This window comes from Mustela erminea, chromosome 16 (genome assembly GCF_009829155.1).
Source record: "Mustela erminea isolate mMusErm1 chromosome 16, mMusErm1.Pri, whole genome shotgun sequence".
NCBI lineage: Eukaryota > Metazoa > Chordata > Mammalia > Carnivora > Mustelidae > Mustela > Mustela erminea.
The window spans coordinates 51,592,796-51,608,491 of record NC_045629.1 but is presented as its reverse complement, the minus strand read 5'-3'; the positions used below and the strand labels follow the sequence as shown (position 1 = coordinate 51,608,491).

At 34.3% G+C, this 15,696-nt stretch overlaps 1 protein-coding gene across 43 annotated transcripts in view; it reads right to left on the bottom strand.

Annotated features, from left to right (window-relative positions):
* RIMS2 (regulating synaptic membrane exocytosis 2) overlaps nt 1–15,696 on the bottom strand; it is a 594,152-nt gene that overhangs the window by 361,093 nt on the left and 217,363 nt on the right. For 6 of the 43 annotated variants that reach the window (XM_032316402.1, XM_032316405.1, XM_032316388.1 and 3 more), the window contains exon 1: nt 9,194–9,853. The exons of 27 other annotated variants lie outside the window; for them this stretch is intronic. In XM_032316402.1, the coding sequence (XP_032172293.1) occupies nt 9,194–9,315 (122 nt within the window). In that variant the 5' untranslated portion in view covers nt 9,316–9,853. Of the gene's footprint in view, nt 1–9,193; nt 9,856–15,696 lie in introns of those variants that run through there. 10 more of the 43 variants (XM_032316410.1, XM_032316395.1, XM_032316394.1 and 7 more) reach the window with 3 other exon arrangements.

Below are 15,696 nucleotides of genomic sequence, written 5' to 3'. Positions count from 1 at the left end.
ATTACTTTAAAAATTAAAAACAGAAAAAGGAAAATAGAACCATGAGCCAAGGAATACAAGAGACCTGTAGAAGCTGACAGCAGCCCCCAGCTGACAGCCAACAAGAAAAAAGGGACCTCAGTCCACAACTACGAAGAACTGGGTTCTGCCAACAATCTTAATACACTTGGATGTAGATTCTTCCCATGACCTTCCAGAAAAAGAGCCCATCTAACTGACACCGTGATCCAGCTTTGTGAAATCCTGAACAGAGAATTCAGATGACTCTGCCTAGAATTCCAACCTACAGAACTGCAAGATAAAACTGGTATGATTTTAACCCACTACTAAGCTTGTGGTGACAGAAAACTAATACATGATGCACTCACTTTAAGTGTTCTATAAAGTAGTAAGTCTTTTATTTTTTTTATTTTTTTTAAATTTATCAAGTAGTCTCCATGCCCAGTGCAGAGCCCAACGCAAGGCTTGAATGCAGGACTCTGAAATCAAGAACTGAGCTGAGATCAAGAGTCAGATACTCAACCAACTGAGGAACCCAGGAGCCCCATGAATCTTTTTGACATAGGCCAACATAAACAAAAGTGACTTTAAAAAGACAATTAAAAGATTAATCCTCATGCATGGGGTACTTGGTTGGCTCAGTTGGTACAGCATGCAACTCTTGATCTCAGAGTCATGAGTTTCAGCCCCATGTTGGGTGTAGAGATCGCTTAAAAAAATAATAAAATTGAAAAAGATGAATGCTCATGCAGGTGAAGAATTCTACATAATCTTTGGACTGTATCTATTTGTGGCACCATTTTTCGCTGAAACTGCTCATCTATGTATTCGTTGCAACACCAATGGTAAACACTAGAATGCACATTTCTTTAGCTCTGTGGGCTTCATGAGAAACATGGTAATAGTCTTTGAAGCACATACTGCTCTTAAGTGTATTTTCATTACCAGATTATATTTTGTGCATACAGTTTTTTAACAAGCTGTTCCATTTCTAGAGAAAAGGTAGTGTATCCTATGTTATGTACACAGCATTTTGTTTCAAAATCAAAACATAACTCCACAGGACCCAGAGAAGTCTTGATAAAAAATTCATCACAAAAAATAGATGTGACACAGGAAAATTTTATTAATTTAGAAGATGGGCCATTATTACAAGTAATTATCGTCAAATTTTCTGCACACACACTTTAGTCCTTATACTGTGATGGACACCAGTTGAGGAAATGACAACTACTTTCATCTTTAGTCTACTCATTCCCATCAAAAGCATCATCAAATTTCCCTTAAAAACTCCATGTGGAAAAAAAAAATCGATGTGGAGATTACCTTTGAAATAGATGCCCACCTAACTAAAATAGGAAGAAAAAATATGATGGCTTTTGTCTCTTCATCATATCCAAACAGACATTTACTTCTACTGATAGATCAGGAATATCAAAAGTCTGTTTTCTGTGAAGAAAGTCTGTGCACAAGTTGGTCATATTTTACCATTAGCAAAAGTCATTAAAATAAGCATAAAATAGAATAGCACAAATAGAGTAATTAAAAGTTACGTATTCTCCATATATTCTGATGATACAATATGAATTTAATTAGAACATGAGGTTCCCAAATTAGCCACTGGACAACTGGCTGCCCAATGATAATGGAAAAATACAACATATTACTAACAATGAAGCTGGGATTACAAAAGAAACTACAAATATAATTTCTGACAGCATATTGTTTAATAAATACAATTTAAAATGTTATAGAATTGACTCTTCTTTGGATAATGGCCAAGGAATTCCAATCAAACCTTCCCAAAGATAGTAAATTCTGGGTAAAATATGACCAAATGACTATTTGAAGGCCCTAGAAAGTAACAAAAAGAAGACAGACACTGGGGTGTAATTGACATTTGAAGAAAGGAATGACTTAGCTATGCTTCCCATTTAAAAACTTGGACTTAACCAAATCCACTCAGTGCTTGCAGGCTAAATCTATGTTAGAAAATTCAGGATCTTACTAACCTGAAAAACCAGAGGAAAGAGTTTGAGCAAATACAGAAGGTGGACAGTGAGGGGAAAATGACAAAAAGAAAGCTACAGGAAGGAAAAAGAAGTTTCTGTGACTAATAAACACTGCCAAATCTCATGCATGCACAGAAAAGACTTCAAGCAGCTCAGCTAAAATTAAAATAATTAAACTAAAATTTCAGCTGCTATACCTCAAGGGAAACAAAGTCTGTAGCTCAAGTTCAGCCAAGTTAAATTCCTGCCTTAAAAATAATCAGCACTCTTCAAAACAGATTTCCGGAAGTCTCTATACAGTATTGTTAAATAGGTCCAAGATAAAATTTAAGATTACTTGATATATTAAGAAATAGGAAAATATGACCCATGCTTAAGAGAAAAAAAATCAATGGAGACTGATCAAGAGATAACTTGGACTTCAAAATTAGGCAGAAAAGAATTTCAAAGCTAGAGTATGATAATTATGTTAAAGGAAGTGAAGGTAATAATGTTCATAACAAGAGAAAAGACAGGAAATCTCAACAGAGAAATAATCATAAATAACCTTCTGAGCAACACATAAGAGGACAGTTTCTTGACTTAGGAAGTGGCAAAAGTTTTTAGACAGTACACAAAAAGCAAAAACCCTGAGAGAAAAAAAATTAATAAGTTATAGTTCATCAAAATTCAGACTTCTGCTCACCTAAAGCATTACTAAGAAAATGAACACGCAAAAAATAAATAAATAAATAAATAACAGGGAAACCATAGAAGAAAATATCCATGGAGCATATATTTGATATCCAGGTAGATTACAAAAAACTTTTACAGCTCATTAAGAAAACAAAACCTAATTTTTAAAAAAAAATTGAACAGACAGTTCACAAAGGAGGATACACAACTTGCCAATGAACATATGAACACCTGTATCAGGAAAATACAAAATCATATCATAAGGAATTGCTATCTTACACTCACCAGAATAACAAAAATTAAAAATACACATCATCAAAGTTTGGACACTGTGTGGAACCACCAAAACTCTCAAACATATTTGGTGGAATTTAAAATGAACAACCCCTTTTTTAAATGGTCTGCATTCTAAAACTAAACATACATCTACCCTGTGACCCAAGAACTCTTCTTCTAGGTACCCATATAAAGGAATAAAAATACATATCCACAAAAAGAAGACTTAATTGAGAGTAGGAATATTCATAAATGGAATATTACTCAGCAATCAAAAGGGAAAAAAACTACTCAGGCATGCAACAACGTGGATAAATATTTTTAAGTTACACTGATTAAAAGTCTTTTATAAAATAATCCATTCCATATGACTTCAATTATATGAAGTTCTAGAATAGACATAGCTAGTCTATACTGAGAGAGAAAACAGCAGGGCAGTATTTGGTTCTGGAGTTGGGGGAAGCTGGTATTGATGAGAAAGAAGCATGAGGGATATGGTAAGTGTTGGTAATCAGAGGTTAATAAATATATAGTCCTCTTAACTCAAGAACTCACAGTATAGTGATTTTACCAATACCACACAGCCAGTAAGTAGCAGACCTGAGATATGAACACAAGTTCCATGTTTAACACTACACAACATAAAGCTAAAACAGTATTGGAAAAATATTATAGAAAAGTCAGGCACAGATCAATTCTTGACTAAAGATGGCAGCTTTCCTTGCCATTTTTTCATTACCTCTATCTGTGATGTTTCAAAGGTCACACCATGAGATGGGACGTTTCAAGAGATTGAAACAACAGGTCCTGGGTTGTTTCAGGTTGTTACAGGTCCTGCCTGTAAAAAGGCAGCTGAAAATTGTTTCTAGAACCTAATATGGATTCCTTGTCCCACTTTCTAAATTAGAGCTGCTGCTCTTTTACCTGCTTTACCTACTGAGGTACATTCTCAAGGAAGTATTCTCTGGTAAAAACAAAAGACAAACAAACAAAATAGCATAGTTTGAAAAACATTAGGCGAAAGGAAGCCATGTTTAATGGTTTTTCCCATTTTGCCCAAATAGAAGTGCCCACACACATTTTTGAGATATTTAAAACTTCTCAAATTTGGAAGCTTCACTCAATCAAAATATGGATCAGTTCTGGGAATTCTTTTTAATGTACACACGAAGCTTCATGTGTAACTGATAAGTGAATATGAAAATGGTAGCTCATAGCATTTATGAAATGAATTCATTTTAGTAACTGGTGAATAGTGCCAGCATTAACCAGAAAGTTCAATAATTATCTTGAGTTTTCTAAGATCCTTCATGATCACATAAAGCTAAAAAATAAAAAAGTACAGTTAACATTGACCCATCAGTCATCAACAAAAACAGTAGTTTTATATAAATGTTTCCAGAAAGAAAATATTTAAAGGCTGTATATCAGTCTCAGAATCTGTACCAATAACTGTGGTATACTGCTAAGGTCCACAGTAAATATTCTAGCAAAAATATATATGATACACATTCATGGACCAAAAGTCATTTTGATTTGAAATAAATATAAAGAGACCATTGTTAAGATTGGCTTTTATATCTATAATATATAATTATTAGTCTTATAATACTTAGTATGTATATTTAACAAGGTTAAAGAAATAGTGCGTGTGTGTGTTTGTGTACACACGTGCATGGTGTCTCAGACTACTGGAGGCTTTACACTTCAAAATAAAGACGGTTCATACAAAAATGTTCCGATAATGAAAAACCAATTGTGCGAATATCATACCAACTCCAAACAATGCATACTGTGCAGACGGCACTCTCACAGCTATGAAAAGTAAGCATGCTGTTCTTTTCATGTCGAACTAGTCATTAATGTGCCATGATGAAAAACAGAGGTTTACGCCAAAAATCCTGAACACAAACTGATGGCTTCATTATAAACCAAAGCAATAGTAAATGCTATGTAAGGAACTAAATACTTGCCACCAAAAATACTACAAACTGAAGAATTAAACATTTATTTGCAAAATCAAATTTTATTTAATTAATATTAATGTTTTAGATCTGTGAGAATTCGTCAGTGGAAAAGAGGCCATTTGCCCTAGGTCATTTCAAACCTTCCACTTCATCTCTACAGAGTGGCCCTGTAATTTATCAACAAATAGCAACGCTTTTGAGAAGTACTAACAATAACTAGTGGAAGATGGCAAGCATAAAATGGGGCTACTCCAGGCAAACCAGATCATATGGTCGCCTTATTAGAAACTGAAAATACCAACAAATCCAAATATCTTTTGGTCTATTAAGTTCTTCGTAATCTTAATTGAAATACGGACGTCTGCCTATCTCATTAGATGTATATGGAAGGGAGAGAAAGACTGTCTTCAACATCTCTTCTGACTAAATTCCAGGCTTATTATGCCCCTGTGTGGCCAGCCAGCACAGCAAATTCACTGCTACACATTTACTTACAAAGAAAAAAATCACATCTGGGGGGAAAAAACCCAGAGATTTCTTCACCATACAAGAAAGATTACTAAAAATCAGGAAAATGGAAAAATGTGAAGGAAATTAAGTACATTCTTCTACAAGTTTTATCACAAAAGATAGTCATCCTTATCATGTATTTGAATACTGCTCAAAGCAATTGATTATTCAATGCAGTGAGCTGTTAAAAACCTATCTTCCAGCATCCCAATATTCACGTTTGCTTCCAAAGACAAGATCACAAAATTCAGGCTTCGTAATGAATTTAGGACTTGAGGAATTTTTTATTGGCAACAAAAGCAATTATCTTTGTATCTGATTAAATATTTAATTTGGAAAAGTGAGTTTATGGTAAGAAAACTTGATAACAAGAATTTAAATTAAAGTGGCATCTCTAGGGGCACCTGGGTGACATGGTGGCTTAAGCCTCTGCCTTCAGCTCAGGTCATGATCCCAGGGTCCTGGGATGGAGCCCTGCATTGGGCTCTCTGCTCAGCAGGGGGCCTGCTTCCTTCTCTCTCTGCCTCTGCCTGTCGCTCTGCCTACTTGTGATCTCTCTCTGTCAAATAAATAAATAAAATCTTAAAAAAAAAAAAGTGGCATCTCATCAAAACCTGTCAAGTGGATTTATGTAGGATGCAGACACTGATTTTTTTTTTTCTTGCCTTACCTTCAATGGTTTCATTTTAGCTGCAAAAGCACAGAGGATATCTTGCCCCCACCCTTATCCACTGAAATGGTACTCAAGAACCACAATGATGACAAAATAAGCTAAGAACTTTCAGTATGAAACATAAGAGAGAGTCATTCTATACGGCTTCCAACAACCAGTCTGAAATATTCTAATGATTTTTATTCCTAAATATATTTCAATTATTCATTTGATACTAAAATACTTTAACAATCTATAGTCATATACAGGTTAGTAATTTACTATCCATAAAATATTCCTGGTGTATTCAAAATCTTGGCTCTTTGACAAGTTGAAGCTGCCAATGGTTTTGGAGTAACTATTATGGGAGATTTCCGTATTTTAAGCTTTCATTGCTTATATGTCATAGAAGTAAACTGCCCTACCATCGGAAAACTGATGAAAGTTGGGTTGCAGATTTCAGGATATGATTAGTTATCTAGGGAAAGTCTCAAGAATATTATTTGAAAGTCCCCTCAATGATACATCGTCTACAATCAACGCATAGTACTAGTCTGGTAATTTCTCCTAGAAAGCAATTCAGAATAAAATATAATCTAACTGTCCATATCTATGATGTTATTTTTTTTCTATCAGTTTAAAGATCATACTTTATGTCACAACACAAATACTGAACATTTCATCTGAACTAGTCCAAACAATCAAATGATTACTAAACATGTTATAACAACCAAAACGGCTATTTCCAGAGAGATAGTTACATAATTGATGCTCAAATCTCAAGATCATTAACGTCCAGTCCACAAGGTTGAAAGGCTCATTTATTCAGAAAGATTTTTAAAGTTGTAAGACCACATCTTCTGATGACATACTAGGATCATTATTTTTCCAAGACTTTTCTCTCAAGAATGATCTTTTTTAGTCTACATCTTACTTTCTAATTCAATGTTAACTGAAATGTTGATGTCGGGGCATTTGTATTTCTTTAAAGAATCCAAGCAGAGAAAGAGTTCTAAAGGACCACTTATGTCTCATCTGAACACAAAGTAACTAAAACGTTAAAATATGTGGGGGCATTGAGAGTTATATAAACTTATTTTCACTCTTCCTACTTCTAAAATAATTATCTGTATAGGTGGTTTTGACTGATTTTAAAAGTAAATCGATCAGTTGATTATTTATGAAAATCAATAGATTTGAACGTGAAGAAATGTCATGTTTTTTGAAGACTAAGTAGTTAAGAACATATAAAGCAGGCATATTTTCCCCCTAAACCAGTATAAGTCTTTTATTGATTAAGTGGCAGTTTCATATAATCTTAGATTTAAAAAAAATCAAAGCAAGTTAAATGAGACTGGTCTTACAGAAGCATCAGAAACTCCACATTTTAACATTTAATTGCAGCAACATAAAATGCTAGATTTTTAATAATGAGAGCAATGGAATCATTAAGCATGCAACAATAAAAGAAACTTGGAGCTAAAACAAAAGCATAGTGATGGGGATCCACAATCCCGTCAAAATATAGATATTTTCATATTTTAAAACTAAAATTTCCTTTAAAACTTATTCCATGCCATACTGTTCACACACAATTTCTAATGTGAATATGCACCCAGACCTAATATTTTTAAACACATAAATTCTTAGCACTGAAAAAAAAAAAAGAGAGAGAGGAACTGAGCAAAGAGAAGATTTATAAAGGATGAGTACAAATCCTAAAACTCTGGTAGTTTCAGGTCATGGAAATTTTAAGAAAGCCATACTGCCTCTTCTATTTAAATATAACATGCAATACAGATTATTTCTACCATAAATTACAGACATTCAAGCCTCAAGTGATATATTACTAAATTAAAAAACCTAATATCTTAAAAAATAGAGAACCTATTACAAAATATCACAGCATTTCATACACCATTATACACTTTATCTAAAAACTAAACAAAAAATTAGCCAACTGAATGAACTGTACTGAGGAAAGAAGTGAAATTTTATTAAAAAAAACAAGATGTTATTCCATATTCAGTAAAAGGGTCATAGATATATTTATCATCAGTAAACATTTTAAATGCCAACAAATTTTAAAAGCTTCTTCTTCATTTGCTAAAGTAAGACACATACTGTGTAATAGGGTTTTTAAAAAATCTCTAAATAAGCTGCCTCACATTGTTCAGAGGAGAGCAGCAGAATCATTCAATATTCTATGCACTATTAGCTCTCCCTCAATTTCCAGAAGGTTTTAGTGCATTATTATCATGTTCAAAGAATTTCTTTTCTTAGGCTTTCTCCACGTATATTTAGTTAAAATGGGATCTTTTCCATAGGAGGTATATAACATTAGAAATTCTCACAACGCAAACAACTGGATAATAAAATTGCATTTTAAAAGCCTTCTTTAATAGGCTCTCTCTTTTAGTGTAAGCCGGAGAAACCGTCTAAAACATATGTTCCTAATTTAACAATCTTCACCACACACACACACACACACACACACACACACACACACACACAAAATGATGAGGTTGAAAAAGCAATAGGAATTTACAACAAAGCATCCTTTCAAACTAGCCAGCCAAATACAAAGCATTATTAGCAGTTTGATAATATAGCTTGTTTAAAAGTGATTATTGATCTACCCTGCATAGAGAAATGTCTCAGACCCAGGAAACATCTTCCGCATGTTTTACAAGGAGCATGCATGACTGCTAATTCACATTTTCCAACAAATCACATATGATTATATATCCCCGTCCCTATATATGCATTGTAATCACTGCCATGATCACAATGGGAAAAAAAATATATCAGGCATTTTAAGTTAATCATCTTATTTATTAAAAATGAAATCATGAAGCAGCCTGTATTATGTTTCAGAGGTCAAACTAGTTAAATTTAAGATGCTTTCGGCACCTGGAAGTAAGCTTATTTTCCTTCCTGAAATCAATTAAGAAGAATACTGTATAAAATTTTGTATGTATGGTAAAAAGACAACACCCTCATAATACTAACATTTCAACACAGAACCATTTTTATAGACATATAAGATTATTATTCTGGAAATATCAATGCCAAAAGAAATATACTTTAGCTTTACTCACCTTGCATTGTTCAGCGTTTGTCCAAAAAGCTCATTTTGTAAAATATTTGGTGGGGATGAGAAAACCCCATGAAAATGAGATAAAACAGAATTGCAGACCTGGCGCAATGTCTCAAATTGCATTTTCTTTCTTTTTTTCCCCCCTTCTCTTATTTTTCCTTACCACCTGTCTTTAAAGTCATCTATTTGCAGACACCATCAAATAAAAACATGCCAATCAAGTTCCATATTTCTCCTGCGCTCTGTAGAAACTGTGCTTCAATGAGCAGAGGTGGACAGTTAATTGTACAGTCATTATTCTTCTAATTCAGTCGTGGAAGATTCAGTACCCGTACAGCTTTCGGCTTTCTCCTGACTGTAGCAAGAATTCTAAACAGCAGTAAGCTTTTTGGGCATTCCCAGCTGAAGTGTGAAGCTGAGCTGCTTTCATGTACTCTACTCATATTTCTCTAAGCCTATTAAAAACACGCGATGACTAGATGCTGTCGTCAGGAGTTTCAGCACATCTGGCTGCCAGCAATAAAATCTCAGAAGTAATAAAAACGGGGACAAGGTATCTTCTCAATGTTACTACTGGGGAAGAGGAAGAGGAATTATGCATTTCCCAACCCTTTCGTCTTTCCCTGAAAAACGAGTAACCCCAGCAACAGAGTATGTCGGTCTCTTCACTGTGAAGGCTGCTGCATAGGACAGAGAACACTCTAAAAATAAGTGGTATAGCCTTCTTTTGATATCACGGAGCTATAAAAATATGACAGACAATAGAGCTTTCATTGCCTGCATTTATAATGCTGTGCTTCCGAAGAGACATCTGGAAAACTTCCCCGTCTTAATTTCTTAGTTAATTTTAAAATGTCTTCATTTTATTCTTAAAGTAAAGTGAGTGATGTTCAATCCAGTCCCTTTCTAAGGGGCCAACGTAGTGACTACATGATTATTTGTGCGAAGAACTGTGTGGATAGGGAAAAAAAATTATACTCTCTCAATTAAAATTTACTTAAGCAGCACACATTGAATATGAACTTCCCCACAATTTTAAAACACACACACACACACACACACACACACACACACAACTAAGCCCAGAAAGACTTTATGGACTATTATTAACTTATTTCAGTAAGTGGCGGTCATATAGCATTTTTCAGAAAAGAATACTTCCTGAGGGCTCCAATTGTCTTAAAGTGCCCCAGATCACCATCCAATCTCAAAAGAATAATTCTGATTGAGATAAAATCTGAGGTTATCCTATTTCCAGGTGCATCCATCTTTCCACAAAAGATGCTCTGACAGTCATGTGTAAACCAAAGTTTAAAAATCAACTCCATCACAGAGACAATTAATACATTTATTAATTTTGAACTCTCCTAAACCACATTTCTATAACAGATATATCCCTTTTAGCCCTTTTTTACCTCAACTTTTAGCTTTAACCTGTTCTAGTCCCTTCCACACACATGCCACTATCAATAACTAGGCACTTAGATACACTAAGAAGTTTTTTAAAAAACTGGTGAATTCTTTGTTGACATGAACAAACACGTCCCAAACAAGCAACACAAAATAAAGATGTAACAATATAAATTTTTTAATGATACAAAACAAACATGCAATCATATGCCTTTAAAATAACTAATTCATTGCTTTTAGAAACTGAGATGTTCCCTTATGGATTTGTCCTCAACCAAGAGGACTTGTTACTTATTGTTTTATATTTTTATGGGTGCCTATTAATCTATTGATGAAACATAATAATCACAAGGTATTTTTTGTTCTATTTTTGTACTTCTATATTTTAATTTTTCAATTAGATCTTTAATTTTTTAAAGATTTATTTATTTGAGAGAGAAAGTACGAGTGAGAGCATGAGCAGGGGGGATGGTCAGAGGAAGAGGGAGATGCAGATTTCCCGCTGAGCCAGGATCCCCAAGTGGGGCTCGATCCCAGGATCCTGTGATCATGACCTGAGCCAAAGGCAGACGCTTAACCGACTAAGCCACCCTGGAGTCCCAGGACTTCTAAATTTATTTTTTTTAATATCCAGATAATGTGACCAGGTTGTAATTCTACTATTGTTTTATAGATGAAAAGAAACAGAGGCTTTAAAGGATTAAAGATCACACAGCTTAGAAAAATAGAGTATTTGAAAATAGGTCTTTGCTTTGGACTTCATGTCACATGCTCCTTCCCTATCATTCTACCACCTATGTATGTACACAGATGGGCACACGCACACACACACCTATTTGTGAATAGATCAGTCTCTACACACGAATAGGAAAACTACCTGCCAGTGACCTAATGGAGAATATTTCAGTTAAAGCAAGCATCTCGGGGTGCCTGGGTGGCTCAGTGGGCTAAGGCCTCTGTCTTCGGCTCAGGTCATGATCCCAGCTTCCAGGAATTGAGCCCCATATGGGGCTCTCTTCTCAGCGGGGAGCCTGCTTCCCCCTCTCTCTCTGCCTACTTGTGATCTCTCTCTGTCAAATAAATAAATAAAATCTTTTAAAAAAAGAAAAAAGCAAGCATCTCAATTATTTTAACTCATAAGTAACTTTAAATAGGTTTCTTTCCATTAATTCAAAGAGAAGCAACCTGATGTGCTTCAAAATTTTAAGCCTCTGATCATGTTGATTTTTTACATCTATAAAAGGTCAACTTCTGGGCGCCTGGGTGGCTCAGTGGGTTAAGCCGCTGCCTTCGGCTCAGGTCATGATCTCAGGGTCCTGGGATCGAGTCCCACATCGGGCTCTCTGCTCAGCGGGGAGCCTGCTTCCCTCTCTCTCTCTCTCTGCCTGCCTCTCCATCTACTTGTGATTTCTCTCTGTCAAATAAATAAATAAAATCTTTTAAAAAAAAAAAAAAAAGGTCAACTTCTGTAAGTGAAAATAGTTTTAAAATTCTTAATTTCCAACCTTATACTATCTGTGATGAATATGTAATTTCTATGCTTATACTATCTGTGATGCATATATGTATGTATGTATATTTTTCCCCTTGGTGAGTAGATTGAATTTTTATAAATAATCAAAAGCCCTTTTTGAAGTAAGTCTGTTAAATAAGAAGGTGATTACATTGCAAAACACTCTTTGTTGCTTTAAAAAAAAAAGTTTCCTTTGTTTCAAAAGAGGATCTGAAGGCAAGGGCATAGGAAGAGTTTCAAAATATGGTCTCAGCAATGAAAACATTACTGGAATGAACAGTTACATGACTTCTTTGAAAAACTAAAGAATATAGCAACTACCTTCCTCAGAGTCTTCTTTTTCAGCTCACACACTACTGGTCAGCTTTCTCTTAGCTCCCTCAACATTCTAAAAGTGATTTCTTCCACTTCCCCACCCTTACCAACTTTTCATCTGCTCCCATCCAACCCTAAGGACTCACATGTCACCTTCTCAAGACTTTCTCTGACCTGGATTAGGTCCCCTATCATGCACTCTTGTCATACCCTGTATTTTTTCTTCATGTATTCGATAAAAGTGTCACTATATATTTACTTGAAAAAAAAAATGTTTAATGTCTTTAACCTCCAGTCCCATGAGATTAAGGCTTACATTTGTTTTATTCCAGCATAGTGCCTAGTAAAGAGTAAGTGCTCAATAAATATTTGTTGAATGAGCAGTTGCCTATATTTTATTGAAAAGGTAACTTTTAGTCACATCCCATAAGTGGGATAGGAAACTGCTCAGAGCTCAATTTGATTCTTTGTTTCTGTGTTTATTTTAGCCGACCACATCATATTATAAAATTCATAAATACAAGAGCAACCAATATTTGCAATCAAAAACATTGTGTAATTTGTTGGAATATCCTGAATATTTTAAGAATGTTTATAGCTAATATTTGTTTTACATTTTCTATACACTTTAGGCCACATGTAACATAAATATTGGAGGCATCTAGGAGGAGAGAAAGAACATGGCACTGGAGTTTAATGGACTGGTTTAAGCATTAACTCCAAGCCTAACCTTAGGACATTGGCTTTATATATCTGGGCTATGGTTTCTTCAAGCTACGTCATTTGCCTCATAGGGTTATTATTGTATTTCAACATGTAACGTATATAAATATATTTCATAAACTCTAAAGTACACAGTCATTGGAAGTAACCTCACTATGCTACCAAAGGGACCAACTTACTTTAACCAAATTAAAGGAACCAAATTACTGGAAAAGATTCTAACAATTATGTTCAGATATCATTTATTTATCATATTTATTCATGCGTTTCTTGGTGCAGTTATTCACCAATTTCTTTGTGCAAGGCTCTATCTCTCTGTTAGAAACTGATGGATACAATGCTTACATTTACCTCTTTCTGGGAAAATTAGATAATTAGCTCTATATTTACACTGAGTCCAGCAGAGAGTCATGATGTAGAAACTTGGCTGTACTATTAGAATCTTTAGCACCTCACTGGTAATGAAAAGCTAATTAGAGTTCTCCCAAAAGAAGAGGTGTTAAGAAACTTCTAGCAGCAAAGGCAATTTTATTAAAGAAGATATCTAAAAGGTTCGCCAACATCTGAAAGAGGGTAATCTAAGTTATCAAAAGAATTCAAAGGAAAATAATAACAATGTGGTATTGGCCTTTAAATTGGCGAAGTATTGGCCAGAAGGTCAGAGAATGGGCACACTCTCATACTACATTACTGGTAGAAATATACACAGGTAGAGCCATTCTAAGAAATACTTAGTAATATGTACCAAAAACTTTAAAAGTGTTCAAAATCGGGAAGAATACCAGAAGAATAAACACAAAAATGTTAATATTGATTATATCTGAGAACATCACAAATTTTTTTTCTTCACTATATGTCTTTATAAGTTAGCCACAAGAAAAGCCCAAAGTTTAATCCCTCTACAAATGGACAAATCTACAACTGCAATGAAATCATAACCATACATATTAAGTATGATGTTAGCTCATGAAATCTTTCTTAGCAATGCTCAAATAAAGCAAATACAAGATTATTAGTTTTCAAACAATTAGCTATATCCATTAGCAAAGGTATTCTCTTCTTTATCAGTAAGTTCCTAAAATTCTGTAATAACTCAAATTGTTAAATAGTATTATGAAACATCCAAATGAGAGGAGGAGAAAAAAACAGCACTAACATGTTTTCATCATCCTCAAAAATACTGAAGTATAAGATCTTAAAAATTAAAATTACTTAAGAGTCTTGGTTTACAAATGCCTGATGGTTGTGAACTAAATGTCTTAAGAAATTTAACACAAACTCAAAATTAAATGAAGGAATAAAAACTGAGAACTTACTCCCTTCTAAATGAATAACAATACAATCCTCTTAATAAAGCTCAATCACTCATGGCATATTTCAATTTCATAATTTTAACGATGTCTGGGCTTATTTTGAATTTTTAAGAGTACAAAAATGTGTCTATTAAAATCCTCCACACATGTAAGCATTTAAATATAACTAATCAATTACTAAAATGATATGATATATAATATATACAATCCATAACAAAAATCCCTGAATGTTTTCAAGGAAGTTTTCATTTTCTCAAAAAACACATCTGTAGTTCTCTCTATGTAATTGGAACAACTGCATTATCTCTTCTGTTGCATTATTCTTGTTCCATTGACTATTTGAAGCATCTGACTGATTAAAAATCTAAGGCTATATATAAGAAAGATGGTCCAGAGAACAAGTGTCTTCATATGTTTTGCAAATTAATGTCATGCATCATAAATATTTCCCTGAGGCAAGACCATAGAACCATTCATCCTCAGGGATAACAAATAAGCAAATAAAAGGCAGATGATGAAATTTTTGAACAAAAGTAGAAAGAAAAATGCACTGAAATGTTTGGTAGAATTCCCCTCGGAAGCCATCTGGCCCCAGACTTTTGTTTTTGGGGAGGTTTTTGATTACTGCTTCAATTTCATTACTGGTTATTGGTCTATCCAGGTTGTCTATTTCTTCCTCTTTCAGTCACGGTAGTTTGTAAGTTTCCAGCAAGGCATCCATTTCTTCCAGGTCACTTACTTTGTTGGCATACAGGTGCTGGTAATAATTTCTAATAATTGTTTCTATTTCCCTTTGTTTTAGTCGTGACCTCTCCCCTTTCATTCATGATTTTATTAATTTGGGCCCTTTCTCTTTTCTTTTGGATAATTTTGGCCAGTGGTTTATTGATCTTATTAATTCTTTCAAAGAACCAGCTTCTAGTTTGATTGATCTGTTCTACTGTTTTTCTGGTTTCTAGTTCATTGATCTCTGCTCTAATCTTTATTATTTCTCTTCTCCTTCCTGATTTAGGTTTTATTTGCTGTTCTTTTTCCAGCTCCTTTAGATGCAGGGTTAGCTTGTATATGTGGGATTTTTTGAGAGAGGCTTGGATGGCTATGTATTTACCCCTTAGGATTGCCTTTGCAGTATCCCATAGGTTTTGGATCGATGAGGAAAAGGCATTCAATAAAGGTAAATTGGCCTGTACTTCAACTAAGGGTGGACAGTATATGGTATATCCAGGGATG